Source organism: Hippopotamus amphibius, chromosome 4, assembly GCF_030028045.1.
Source record: "Hippopotamus amphibius kiboko isolate mHipAmp2 chromosome 4, mHipAmp2.hap2, whole genome shotgun sequence".
NCBI lineage: Eukaryota > Metazoa > Chordata > Mammalia > Artiodactyla > Hippopotamidae > Hippopotamus > Hippopotamus amphibius.
Window position 1 is genome coordinate 105,270,162 of NC_080189.1, and position 13,905 is coordinate 105,284,066.

The following is a 13,905-nucleotide window of genomic DNA, read 5'->3' on the forward strand; positions in this document are numbered from 1 at the left end:
ATTTATATGATAATAATATTTTCATACTGTGTTTCTATTTCAGGCTAAAAATCTCATAGAGAGATTTTTTAATCAACAAGTGGAAGTTCTGGGCAGACATGCAGAGCCGTTGCCTGAGATATACTATGTTGAAGGTACTCTCCAAATGGTTTGGGTTAATCGCTGCTTCCCAGGGTATGGAATGAATATCCTGAAACACCCAAAATGTCCTGAGTGCTGTGGTATGTAATGAACTATGAATTTATGGTTTATACTTAAGAAAATTTGCTTATCTTCATTATGCCTAAGTGAATGTCTGTCACTTATTTTTAGTATCATTTAGGTTTGAAGTAGTATGTTTGGAAAGACTATGTCAATCTGAAGATTTAAAAGAAGAAAAGCTACCTTAATTCTGGCCTTGTTTTAATATTAAAGAGGGGTTGGAGTGTTAGGCAGTTGTCTGGGAGGAAACACAAATACCAGTTATAAGACACCTAGTTATTTACCTTAACAGGCACGATATAATTCTTTTAGGATCAATTTTTGAAGAGTTTATATTTGTGTAGTCTAGATTAGGTGTCTTTTTACTTTTTTTAAAAGTAATTGTTTGAATTGCTTTGTTACCAATTGTTCCTTCTGACCTTTGGTCCAAGCACTGGAGGGTCTGAGCTGCTCTCTGGCTTTCCTTCACCTTTGTGCTCAATATGGAAGAGTCTGTAGAGGCTGTTCAGGATGAGTACATGGGTTCAAAGTCTTGAAATTTCTATTTTCAGCTGTTGAGTGAGCTAATTAATCTTCAGTCTTAAAAGACTTTCTAACATATCACTAAATTAGTACCATTTTTTTAGTCTTCTCTGTCCTTTCCTCTTCTCTTCCATCTTAGGTTAGATTAAAAATCTTTCCATATGATAGAGCACTAAATGTTATTTTGCTTTGCTTTATTTAACTTGGTTAGATTTTGCTTTATTTTTCCATAATTTTGTTTTTGTTTAAGAATATAGAATTTGACAAAATGTACTGAAAATTTATCTCAGGAAATATAATACAAATTTAACAAATAGAGCACTTAACGAATGCCAACCTTATGACTGTTTTGATAATCTGTGATTATACATATCACACTAGAGCACAGAAAAGGGCGAAGAAAATCCTGGCAATGCCAAACAGTGAAACCAAAACCTAGCATAGCTGTCTGTTAAATGCATTTATGTTGTCCGTCAATAAAGACTTAAGACAAACTAAAAAATTTAAATAGTTGCATCCCATTGACTCCAAGGAGTTTGAAATAAACATAGCTCTTTTCCATGAAATAATGTTTTATCATAATTATCACTATGAATAGTAACTTCATCATTGACATTTCTTTTGCATTTTTAAAAGTTCAGATAACACAATTTTCAGGTATTCTAATTTAACATGGAATTATAACCTTCAAGTTATTATGTGCTGTACCATTTGATCAAGTTCATTAGCAAGACTTTTATTCCTGACAGCAGATACCATGAGAAGTATATCATAAAACTTATATATAAATCTCTAAAATATTTTCTACCTCTGAAGTACTGTTTTGCTCTCCCAAATATGTGCCTCGGTCCACAGAGCTTAGAGACACAGGAGATGCATCCACGAAGCAGTTAGAGAACAAGATATGGCCAAACTGCAGGGAAGAGAACTGAGAGGAGGTTATATAAAGCGGACTAAGTTAGGGATAGGGTGAATCATGAAAGATTAATGTAATTGAGAAAAGGCTTTCTGAGTGATTTGAGACTTGAGGTAGGACTTTGAGGATACAGGCTTAGCAAGTACCTACCCAAGCAAGGGCATGACTGGGCAGCATCAGATTTCTGAGGGGATTTTGCATAACTGGGACTAAAGGATTAGTATCAGAAGAGCTGTGGGGCATGACAGGCTTTGAAAGCAAAGTGCGAGAGTTCAAATTTTATGTGGCAACAGGAGTCATATCTTTGAATAGAGGAGAGAAATAATATTTATTTTTGAACTTTATGGGATCATTATCATTGCTCAGTATACTTATCAACTAATGATTTGGTGTATCTCATTTTGTGTCGTTCTGTGGTAAATAAATATTTTAATTTAGCATTACCTTTGTGCTGTTATCATTTCTGTTAAACTACTTAATTAAGCAAGACTGAGCTCCCTTTTTTGCACAGAACCCATTAAGTATAATGTGACCTTCAGGTTCCCATCATAAACAGTCATTTTTGTCTATATTACATGAGGCTATCACTCTAAAAATTTTGGATCACATACTACTCAAAAAAAACATTTGCATCATTCTCCAAATTGGTAGGCACTATAAAATGTAACAGTAGTTACAAGATGAAATTAACATGCTAAATGAACTTAAAATCCATTCAAGTGTGAAATGGAATACTAGATAGAAGCACATAAAACATATGAGCTACTTTGTAAAATGATGTACTTCCAAAATGAAGATGCACCAAGTTTATGTTCAGCAGAGATTGAGATAAGCATGTGTGTTATGCGAGGGAAGTTTATGTACTTTCTCAGCAGTTGGTTAAGTAAATGGTGACCTTTTCTTCTTTTTTGGAGATCTTACTTTACTCATTTAATTTTTACGTCTAGATCACAGGTAAAGATTTTTTGCTTATAAATGTGGAGACTTAATATTTCTATTGTTTTTCTTATTTCTAGTTAGTTTAGCATTTTAAATTGATTTTCACTGAAAGTACTTCTTTAGCTTCACATTTAGCATTGCTTACTGTATGCATCATTGTGTCAATCATTTTACACTGGATAATGAAAAAGTTCTAATCTGTGAATTATAGAGGTCTCATAACTTCATAAATTATAAAGATACTACAACCAAAGACCAGCTAGAATATTTTATTGTTTCTTATAGAATTTTTTAAAAACACAGATTCTGAAATATGCTTTACTGTGTAATTTCTGTAGTTTCTGTTATTCCTTTAAGACTGTATATCTTGTTTTCCTCTTTATTTTATTCCTATTTAATCTCATCAAATAACATTCTTTGGATGTAATATCCCAGTCCTCCATTTTCTTCCTCTTCAAATATGGCAGTATTTCTAAGTTATCCGAAGACCTACTCAAAAATATATCCAAGGTGTGGGAGTACCTTGGCTATATTTATAAGCATCCTAGGTGGTTTGATGCACATGAAAGGTTGAGCCTCCCGTGTTGATAAAGCTAGATAGGATTCCTTTCCTCCTACTGAGGCAGGAGACTGATTCTCACTGACTGTTATGGATGAGTGTGTAGGTCACTAATAGTTTATGCAGCATTGTTGTTTTCTGTTGCTTTCTTTATAAATGAGGTTTTCTGTTGCACATCTAAGGCTTTGTGCAAGGAGCGTAAGCAGGGAGCTTCCTCATGGTAATATGGTATCTGTGTCAGTCGTTAGAAACAATTAGGTTACAGGTTAAGCATCTTGAGATAAATTTGTTAAGTGTACTTTTGTAATTTAATTATGCGGTGAAAGTGCATTGTTTAGCAGATACAGTTGTTTTTAAGGTATCTTAGACCCTAAAAACTTATCTTGCTCAGACACGCAACTATGAACTCTTGTTTTAATTTTACGTCTAAGGATCAAGAGAAATAATGACAAAGCTGATGTCAACAAAACAGACTTTAAGGCAAGAAGTCTTACCAGTTACACAGGGAGGCATTACATAATGCTGAAAGGATAAGTCTAACAAGAAGACGTGACAATAAAATATTTCTGAATTTGTGAGGACTTAATATAGGCCTGAAATACATAAAACAAAAATTGTCAGGTAATACTGGCATATAAAGCCATATAGAAAAAATTAAGATTGGATGCAGGAAAAAAATCACTTCCAGAGGTATTTCAGACATAAATATATAAAGAACTGTAAGTACTTTAGAATGTAGCAAGAAAATATCATCATGTCTTCAGCATCAGAAATAGATTTCCAAAAAAACACACAAAAATTACTAACTTTAATTAAAAAATTGTTAATTTTGTCTACATAAAAATTAAGTACTTATGTTTATCAAAAGATACTGCAGAGGGAGAAAAGATAACCCACCGAATGGGAAAATTACTTGTAATGGATATAACCAACAAAAGACAAGGACAGATAAAGAACCCACAGAAAACATTTTTTAGAAAGAAAACAATTTTGAAAAATGGGAAAGGATTTGAATAAGTACTTCGCAAAAGAGTAATTCCAAATAATCAATGGATAAATGAAAATATGTTCAACTTTTTGTAATCAGGGAAATGAAAATTAAAAACAAAATGAGATCCTACTACACAACTGTCAGATGGGCAAAAGATAAAGTCTTAATACACTAGGTATTCAGAAGCATGTGGAGTCTAAGCGCCGCACACGCTGCCTGAGTGAGTATAAATCGTGCCCTTGGGAAACAGTGTGGCGTTATTGTAAACGTGACGGTGCACATATTCTGTGATCTGACGTTTGATTCTCAGGGAAATTTCCTCACAGCATATTTTTGCATAGTCCCAAACTAGAGACAACCCAAATGTCCATTCATGGTAAAATGTACAAATAAACAGTGATATATTCATACAATGGAATGTTATACAGGAACAGCTATGCTGGGTGAATGGAAATTGCAACCATATGGATACATTTTGTAAACATAACTTGTGGAAAAGAAGCTAAGCACAACGGAATCCTTGTAATTTAGGCCTAGCTAAACTCTGTTGTATAGCGATTTATTCGTGACTGCTGAAAGCTAAAACTATAGTGCAATCCAAGGAAATTTATCACCATGACGCAGAAGAAGACTCGTGCTGACTTGTGGAGGGGAGGGAGTGTGAGTGGGTGGGACACAGGAGGAGTGTTGAGGGGTAGCAGTTTCCTATGTTATGGCCTCAGTTGTTTCTGCAGAGGTTTTCTGTACAAGCATTCATTATATAGTACATTTATGTCTTATTTTTTCTTTGTGTTAGAATTTGTAATAAAAAGGTAAAAAATTAAAATTTTCCCTTAAGGCTTGAACATCATTGTTACAACACTAAAGGCATGCTAAAAAAATAAACATAAGTGCTTTCTTTCTCTAATGATTCAAGTTTATCATCTGTGTATAGTATCCCTTGATTTTTGTCTTCATAAATTTGTAATTTTAACAGAGTTATCAGTAAATAGTTGAGTGGGAATAATGACATTATCATGACTTTTTCTGTTAACCATTAAGTTTTAAGTATAATTCCATATAACTCTGTCTTCATATTACTTTTATTTATTAAAAATGGCTAACTAATCATAGGAATTACATTTAAACATTTTATATTGGAATTTAGACTGTTTCCTATTTTTACTATCATCTTGTGTTATTTACAAATATACCTAACTAGCTTTTATTTTTGAATTATTTCCTTGTAGAAATTTACAGAAATGTGAGTACTAATCTTAAATAATGGACATTTTGATTTTTCACATCTTTTGGTGTGTTGTTTAACAGTTCAAAACATTCACACTATTTTAACCTCTCTCACAGTGTATGTGTAACTACAGACATTTTCAAATGTCCTGTAATGGATTCTTAGTGTGACTTTTCAAAATTAAAAAGCAAAATTTTACAGCTGGGTAGAGGCAGGACTATATCTCTCAGCTGCTGTGTTCTGCTGAGACTGACGTCCTTATCTACCAGGAGTTCACAGATCTGTCTGCCACTCAGGCTTGTTTATTGGACAGCAGTGCATAGCACTTGCCAGCTGCTCATTCCCTTCTCTCTCCCTCACTGCCCTCATGTGGTTAAATTCTTGTTTGGACCTTTCACCCAAATTTATCTGCTTGTCTTCATTCCCACTGGAATCATCTTAATTTGGATTCCATGTTCTTGTGCCTGGAATGATTACAGTCCTTTCCTAACTAGTATCCCTTTACTTTTTCTCCTTTTCAGTCCACATCCCACATTGCTTCCAAATATACTTATAAATTCCGAACGTCATCATCTCATTACTGTAAAACCTTCAATAATAAAACCCTGGCTTCACAGCATAACTTAGTATACCCTTTATAAGCCAAATCTTCCTTATCTTCAGCAACTCATAAATACCTTTATTGTAATACTGATGTCATTTTTTATATTTTATTCCTCCAGGAATGTGTTAGAATTCAGAAATATATAGCATGCTAATTAAGTGTCCGGCACTGGGGATACACTGATGAGTGACATGAACAAGTTGCTTCGCTGCTGCTTATATTTTGTCTGGTCAAGCAGCTTATAAACAGGTGAATAAAGTCATTGCATGTGATGATAGGCACAACAACGAGCGTTAAACAAGGTGATATGATGCACCCTAGTGTACCTGGCAGGCTGTAAACAGTAAACGGTGTCCACTCACTAGTATTTTGAATAGGATTGAATGAAAGTGCCATTGTCAGCTGTCTGGCAAGGCTAAGGGAGGTCGAGGCCCTGGGACTACAGCATCTTGAAGCGGTTACCATCCATAGGCTTGAAGAATGAAGATGAGGAAAGAATGAGACAGTGGTCTGTGAGATCTGAGGAACCAGGGCTGCGTGACAGCAGCTGAGCTGTAAGTGCACAGTGAGGCAGCCACTCTGTAACACTGGCAGGAGGCAAGAGGAAGATAAATGCCCCGTCCCGCAGTCCTCTCATGGAGCTTCCCGGTGGCCAGACCCAGAGGAAAGGAACCCGGTGATGGGGTCTACAGAGGTTAGCTCCAAGAGAGGGAGCAGGGCAGAGGAGGATGGGTGATGGACCAGGTTGTGTGTTCAATTGCAGACTACCACAGAGAATGGAGAGTGTCTAGGGTTGAGGGTGGGGGATCCCATTAATTGGATTGTCAAGGATGACTTCACTCAAACAGTGACTCTTGAGGTGAGCCCTGCATGTTAAAAAGGAGAAGATTATATAAAGATTTGTGTACTGAGTTTTCCTGGCAGAGAGATTGCACAAACGAAGGCAGGACTAAGCATGACATGTTTCAGAGTGGATTACTGGCCATGGAAATAGAAAGTATATTTTATATATTTAAGAGACACAATCAAGAAAAAATGTTCATGGAATGTAAAAGTCGGAGGAAAGGGAAGAATAAAGAGTAATTGTTACATTTAAGCATGAGTAGGTGGTATATAGTGAGATCCCAGTTGAATTTTTTTATATTATGTGAAGTTGTAGTCTAATTGTGTTTCATGTAGAAAGCCCAGTTTCTCAGGATGATTTATTGAAAAGTTAATCTTTCATCCAGTGTTACACTGAAGTATCTCTAAAGAAGATATGTTTCTGAGTACTCTTGTTCCACTGATACATTAGTCTGTCCCTTTAACAATTAGTTATAACTTTTAAAGAGTCTCAGTCTCTGATAAGACATGTCACTATGCATTATGAGGTCCGTTACGCCTCCATTCAAACTTTTGAACCAGCTTGTCCAGTTCTATAAAAATGGCTGTTGGATTTCAATTGCCACTTCATTGAATCTATAATGCTGTTTGGGAGAATTGTCGTCCTACCAATATTGTCTTTCATTTCATGAGTATGGTGTGTGTGTGTGTGTGTGCGCTCTTCATTAAAATACATCCCATTGTGTTCATTTAAATGTATTCCGATATAATTATTCTTATAGAAATTTTACAGATATTTTACTTAGATGTATATATCTAGGTAATTGATTATTTTAAACTTTTTATTTTGATATAATGTTGGACTTCAGAAAAGTTAGAAAAATAGTACAAAGAATTCCTCTATTCCTTTCACCAAACTTATCACTAGAGACTGAATATTTGTATCCCCCCAAATTCATGTGCTGAAACTTAATCCCCATTGTAGTGGTATTTGGTGGTGGGGCCTTTGGGAGTTGACTTTTGCATATAATATAAGGGTCCAACTTTATTCATTTGCACATGGGTATTCAGTTTTCTAGCACCATTTGTTGAGAAGGCTATATCCATGGAATGGTCTTAGCTTCCATGTTGGACATCAGTTGATCAACATGTGTATGCAAGGATTTGTTTCTGGCATCTCTGTTCTGTTCCTTTGGTCTGTATGTCAGTGCTTATACTAATATCACACAGTTTTGATTACCATAGCTTTGTAATAAGTTTTGAAATCAAGAAGTGTGATTGCTCCAAATCTTTCTTTTTCAAGATTGTTCTGGTTATTCATGGATCCTGGAGGTCCATGTGGATTTTAGGATGGGTTTGTCTATTTCTGAAAAGAAAAATACACAAACACAATTGGTATTTTGATGGGGATTGCATTGAATTTGTAGATTGCTTTAGGTAGCATTTTTATCTTAAGTCTTCCATGAACAGAGGATGTCTTTCCAAATATAAGTCTCAATTTCTTTCAGCAGTGTTTTGTAGTTTTCAGGGTACAGATCTTCTGCCTCCTTGGTTAAAGTTATTCCCAAACATTTTATTCTTTGTTATGCTATAGCAAATGAATTGTTTTAATTATTTCCATGTTGGATTATTCATTGCTAACTTTTAGAAATATACTGTTTCAGCATATTGGTTTCATATGGTGCAATTTTGCAGAATTTGTTAGATTTAGTAGGTGTTTTTAGAATGTTGAGGATTTTATGCATATAAGATCATGACATCTATGAGCAGGAATAATTTTATTCTTTTTTTTCAATTGCATTCATTTTTCTTACCAAAGTCATGTCAAGAACTTCTAAAATATTGAATATAAATGGCAAATGTGGACATTCAAATTGTTCTTAGGGGAAAAGCTTTCAGTCTTTCATTGTTGAATATGATGTTAGCTGTGTTTTTCATATATGGCCTTTAACATGTTTAGAGAGTTTTCTTCCATACATAGTTGATCATTGTTATTATGAAAGGGTATTGACGTTGGAAAAATGTTTTTTCTATGTAAATTGAGATGGGCATATGTTTTTCCCCCTTCATTCTGTTAATATGGTATATTTTATTGATCAAGATTTTGTATGTTGAATCATCCTTGCATTCTGGAAATAAAACCCACTTGGTCACAGTATAAAGTCCTCTAAATATGTTGGCATCCTTGTATTTTGTTGAGGATTTTTGTATCAGTATTCGTAAGGGATATTGGCCTAATTTTCTTGTGGTGTCTCATCTGCTAGTTTTATAGAATGAGTTAGGAAGTGTTCACTCCTCTGAATTTTTGGATGAATTTGAAACATGAATTTGTGTTACTTCTTTAACTTTTAGTAGAATTCACCAGTGAAGCCATCTGGTCCTGGGCTTTCCTTTATGGGAAGGTTTTTGATTAGTTATACATTTATTCAGATTTTCTGTTTCTTTATGTATCAATTTGGTAGATTATGTGTTTCTAGAAATATATCCAGCAACTGTACTCCTATTAAAAAAAAGAAATTCAAAGAAAAAACAAAAATAAAAATCCTAACCTCCCCTACTCTCCCCCCCCCCCAAAAAAAAAGAAAAGAAAGAAATGTGTCCGTTTCATTTAGGTTATCCAATTTATTGATGTACAGTTATTCATAGTATAGTTTTATATTGCTTTTTGTTTGTGTAAAATCAGTAGTGATGTCCCCACTTTCGCTAATATGTTATTTTTGTATTTTAAGTTTTTTCTCTTTTACTCATAGTCAGTCTGGCTAAAGTGGTTGCTTTTGTTGATCTTTTCAAAGAACCAGCTTTTGGTTTTGTTGATATTCTCTATACATATGTATATATGTGTATATATATATACACATATATATTTTTTTTTAACCTCAATTTTAATCTTTACTATTTCCATCATTCTGTTGGCTTTGTGCTCAGTTGGTTTCACTTTTTCTGCTTCCTTAAGCAAAGTCAGTTTAATCATTTGAGATCTTACCTTTTTTGATCTAAGTATTTAGAGTTAGCACTTCTTTTGCTGCATCTTTAGCATATTGTGTTATTGTCATTTGTTGCAAGGTATCTGTTTCCCTTGTGTTTATCAATTGATTGATTAATTGTTTAATGGTATATTATTTGATGTCCAGATATTTGTGTACTTTCCAGTATGCCTTAATGTACTGATTTCTAGCTTCCTTATATTGTAATCATAATAGACACCTTGTATGATTTCAGTTTTTTACAGTTTATTAAGACTTTTTTTGTGATATAACATATGATCTGTCCTGAAGAATTTTCTGTGTGCATTTGATAAAAATGTGTATTTAGCTATTCTGGTGGAGGCTTCTCTGTACGTTTCTGTAGGTCTCATAGGTTTCTAGTGTTGTTTAAGCTCTATATTATTAATTTTTAGTATGGTTGTTATTATTAAAAGTGGGTTACTGAAGTCACTAATATTGTATAGCTCTCTATTTTCCCTCAGTTCTTTCAATGTTTGCTTTATACTTTGGGACTCTGTTGTTAGGTGAAGTACATATATGTTTATAACTGTTATCTCTTCTTGATAAACTGAATTGTCCATCATCAATATATAATGTTCTTGTAACGATTTTTGTGTAAAAGTTAATTTTATCTGATATTAGTATAACCACTCCAGCTTTCTTTTGGTTAATCTTTGCATGTAAGATCTTTTTCTGTTCTTTCACTTTCAGCCTGTTTGTGTTTTAGAACTAAATGGGTCTTTTTTAGTTAACATCAGTTGTTGCATCATGTTTTTTTTTTCTTTTAATCCATTCTGCAATATCTGTCTTTTGATTGGAGAGGTTAATGCATTACATTTTTTTTGTTAAGTTAATGTATTTAATTTAATTGGCTGCACTGGGTCTTCATTGCTGCACATGGGCTTTGTCTAGTTGAGGCGAGTGGGGGCTGCTCTTTCTTGCGATGCACGGGCTTCTCATTGCAGTGACTTTTCTTGTTGTGGAGCATGGACTCTAGGCACTTGGGCTTCAGTAGTTGCAGCATGTGGGCTCAGTAGTTGTGGCTTGCAGGCTCTAGAGCGCAGGCTCGGTAGTTGTGGCACACAGGCTTAGTTGCTCTGCAGCATGTCGGATCTTTCCAGGCAAGGGCTCAAACCTATGTCCCCTGCATTGGCAGGCGGATTCTTAACCACTGTGCCACCAGGGAAGGCCCCAATCCATTAACATTTAAAGTTATTACTTATAAGGAAGGACTTCTGTCATTTTGCTATTTGTTTTCTGTATTTCTCATAGCTTTTTTTATTCCTTATTTTCTCCATTCCTACATTCTTCTCTGTTTAGTTGATTTCTTATAGTGATACATTTTTATTCCCTTTTCATTGCCTTTGTATATATAGTAAAGCTCTTTTCTCTGTGGGTACAATGGGAATGAAATATAATATCCTATTATAACAATCTAATTATAACTGATATCAAATTAACTTCATTCAAATGTAAAAACTCTCCTTCTTTACAACTCTGCACCCACCTTAAATTATTGATGTTCTAAATTATATCTTTAATATTGTGTGCCCAGTAACAAAATTTATAATTGTTGTTATATGTTTGTTTCTTAAATCCTGTAGAAAACAAAAATAGTGGTTATAGACCAAAACTATCATAATACTGACATTCATACTCACTATGTGTTTACCTTTACCAGAGATTTTTATATCTTGATCTGACTTTGAGTTATTGTCTAGCATCCTTTCATTTGTACTTTGAAGGGGCTCCCTTTAGCATTTCTTGTAGGACAGATCTAGTGGTAAAGAATCCCTCATTTTTTTCTTTATCTTGGAATGGCTTAATTTCTCCCTAATTTTTGAAGGACATTATTGCTGGATAATATAAAATTCTCAGTTGACACTTTTTTTCAGCACTTTAAATATATCTTCCTGCTCACTTCTGGCCTACAAAGCTTCTGTTGAGAAATTAGCTGATAGTCTTATGTGGGGCCTCATGTACATGATGAATTGCTTCTGTCTTGCTGCTTTCAGTGTTTTTTATAACTGTGTCTTCAACAGTTTGCTTATAATGTGTGTGCTGGCATGGGTCTCTTTGAGTTTATCCTGCTTGGAACTTGTGTTTTTGGATTTGTCAATTCATGTATTTCATCAAGTTTTTGGCCATTATTTCTTTGTATTTCTCTTCTCCTTCTAGGATTCCCGTAATGTATATATTGGTGTCCCACAAGTCCCTTTGACTGTAGTTGCTTTTCTCCATCCATTTTTCTTTCTGCAACTTAGATTTGGTAATTTCAGCTGTTCCATTTTCAAATTTGTTGATTTTTCTCTTGTGCAGTCTCAAATACACAGTTCAACCCTTCTAGTCAGTTCTATTTCATCTATTATATGTTTCAGCTCCAAAATTTCTGTTTCTTTTTTATGATTTCTTTCTTTTATTGTTATTTTCATTTTCTTCATACACCATTTTCCTTACATTCTTTGTTCTTTGTACATCTTTAGCTCTTTGAACATGTTTAACATAGTTGTTTTAAAGTCTTTTTTTAATAAGCCTTATGTCTGAGCTTTCTTAAGAATGATTTCTGTCAATTTACTATGTTACTTTAATAGGTCTTGTTTTTTGGTGTTTGTTTGTTTGTTTTTTAAGTTGGGCATTGGAATAATATAATATAATGTGGTTACTCTAGAAATCATATTCTGCCTCTCTCCCAGAGTTTGCTGCTTTTGTTTTGTTTTTATTGAAGGTTTTAGTAGTCCCTTTGTTTTGAGATTTCTGAAATATTTTTGCAAAGACTACACTCAGTTGTGTGTAGTCACTGAAATATCTGTTCTCTGGACAAACCCTGCTTCATCATTATATGGTGCTGGGTTTAATTTGCTAATATTTTAAAGATTTATGTTATTATATTATGTATTCTGTTACAATTTCTTTCTCAGTTTTGGTATTATGAATATGCCAGCCTTAAGAAAGCATGTTTTGGCAAATGTTCTCTCTTCTGTATTCTGGAAAAAAAAAACATAATTAATTTTTTTTAAATTAGTATTTACTTAAAATGTCATAGAATTCATCAATGAAAATGTCTGGGCTTGGGGCTGTATTTTTTGCAAGGAAAATTTTCCACAGTTGATGTGAATTTGGTCTAATCTCATTTTTTTGAAATAATTCTATACAGATATAGTCATTTTATGTTCATTTTTAAGATATTTGGGATGTCTTACAAAATTACTAGTCCTTTTCTGCTAGAGATTTTGTATCCTCCAATTTTTATTTCTTTTTTTCTTGCAGGACCTTAATTTTTTTGCCTTTGCTAATTTTTTACTTCACCACATTTCCCTTTTTTTCCCCTCCTCAGAAAATTTTGTGAATATTTGAAGATTTTTCAAATATTGTTTTATATTGAGTTCTGATTTAATCTGTTACTTATTCATATATAAAGTTATTTTGTTGGGAACAATGTATATTCTATAGTTGTTGAGTGTGTTGGTTTATGAACGTCAGTTATGTTCAGGTAGTTAATAATAATAATTTAATAATTAGAAAGGGAGAAATTTGAAGAAAGAAAGGGGTCACTGGTCCCAAGCAAGTTTGAAATTCAGAAGGGGAAATTCCGTTATATTTCTAGTCTTGAGAATAGTCTTCTGTAACTCAATCCTCTGCCCACTAGACCCACAGAGGCACTACATTCTGGTCCAGGGAGGTTCCATTATCCCTTGTTACAGGCCTGTGGCTCTGACTTGGTCCACCTCTGGACCCAGGACTTTCCCATGGGAGTCATTCCTTTTTTATTGAAGGGTAGTACACGCTTGCAGATGATTAATTCTACCAGCCCATTTCCTGCTTGTAGAGTTTTGGAAATCTAAAAACTCTCTTTAATTTGATCCTGTCTCTGTTCCCTTTAGTCCAAGTTAGCAGTGTTTCTGTTGTAAAACATTCTTAAAAACCTTGCAATTCTCCTGTGTATGTCATGGGTATTCACATCATTAGTCAAGAGGGACAGCTTGTGGAGGCACAGAACTTTCCTGCAGTTCCATATGTCAATTCCAGGTTTCTTCCAGGATGGTTGAGTGGATCTATGAATCGCGTACCTAACCTACAGTAGCAAAAGTTTATCCAGCCATAGCATTATTCTTTCTAGATCTTGCTTTTTTAACATTGGA

At 34.1% G+C, this 13,905-nt stretch overlaps 1 protein-coding gene across 5 annotated transcripts in view; it reads left to right on the forward strand.

The window, feature by feature from the left end:
• The window catches only part of ZPBP (zona pellucida binding protein), a 118,333-nt gene that overhangs the window by 69,923 nt on the left and 34,505 nt on the right, over nt 1-13,905 (forward strand). For 3 of the 5 annotated variants that reach the window (XM_057733817.1, XM_057733819.1, XM_057733818.1), the window contains one exon: nt 44-221. In XM_057733817.1, the coding sequence (XP_057589800.1) occupies nt 44-221 (178 nt within the window). Of the gene's footprint in view, nt 1-43; nt 222-6,078; nt 6,210-13,905 lie in introns of those variants that run through there. The other 2 variants (XR_009053393.1, XM_057733820.1) reach the window with 2 other exon arrangements.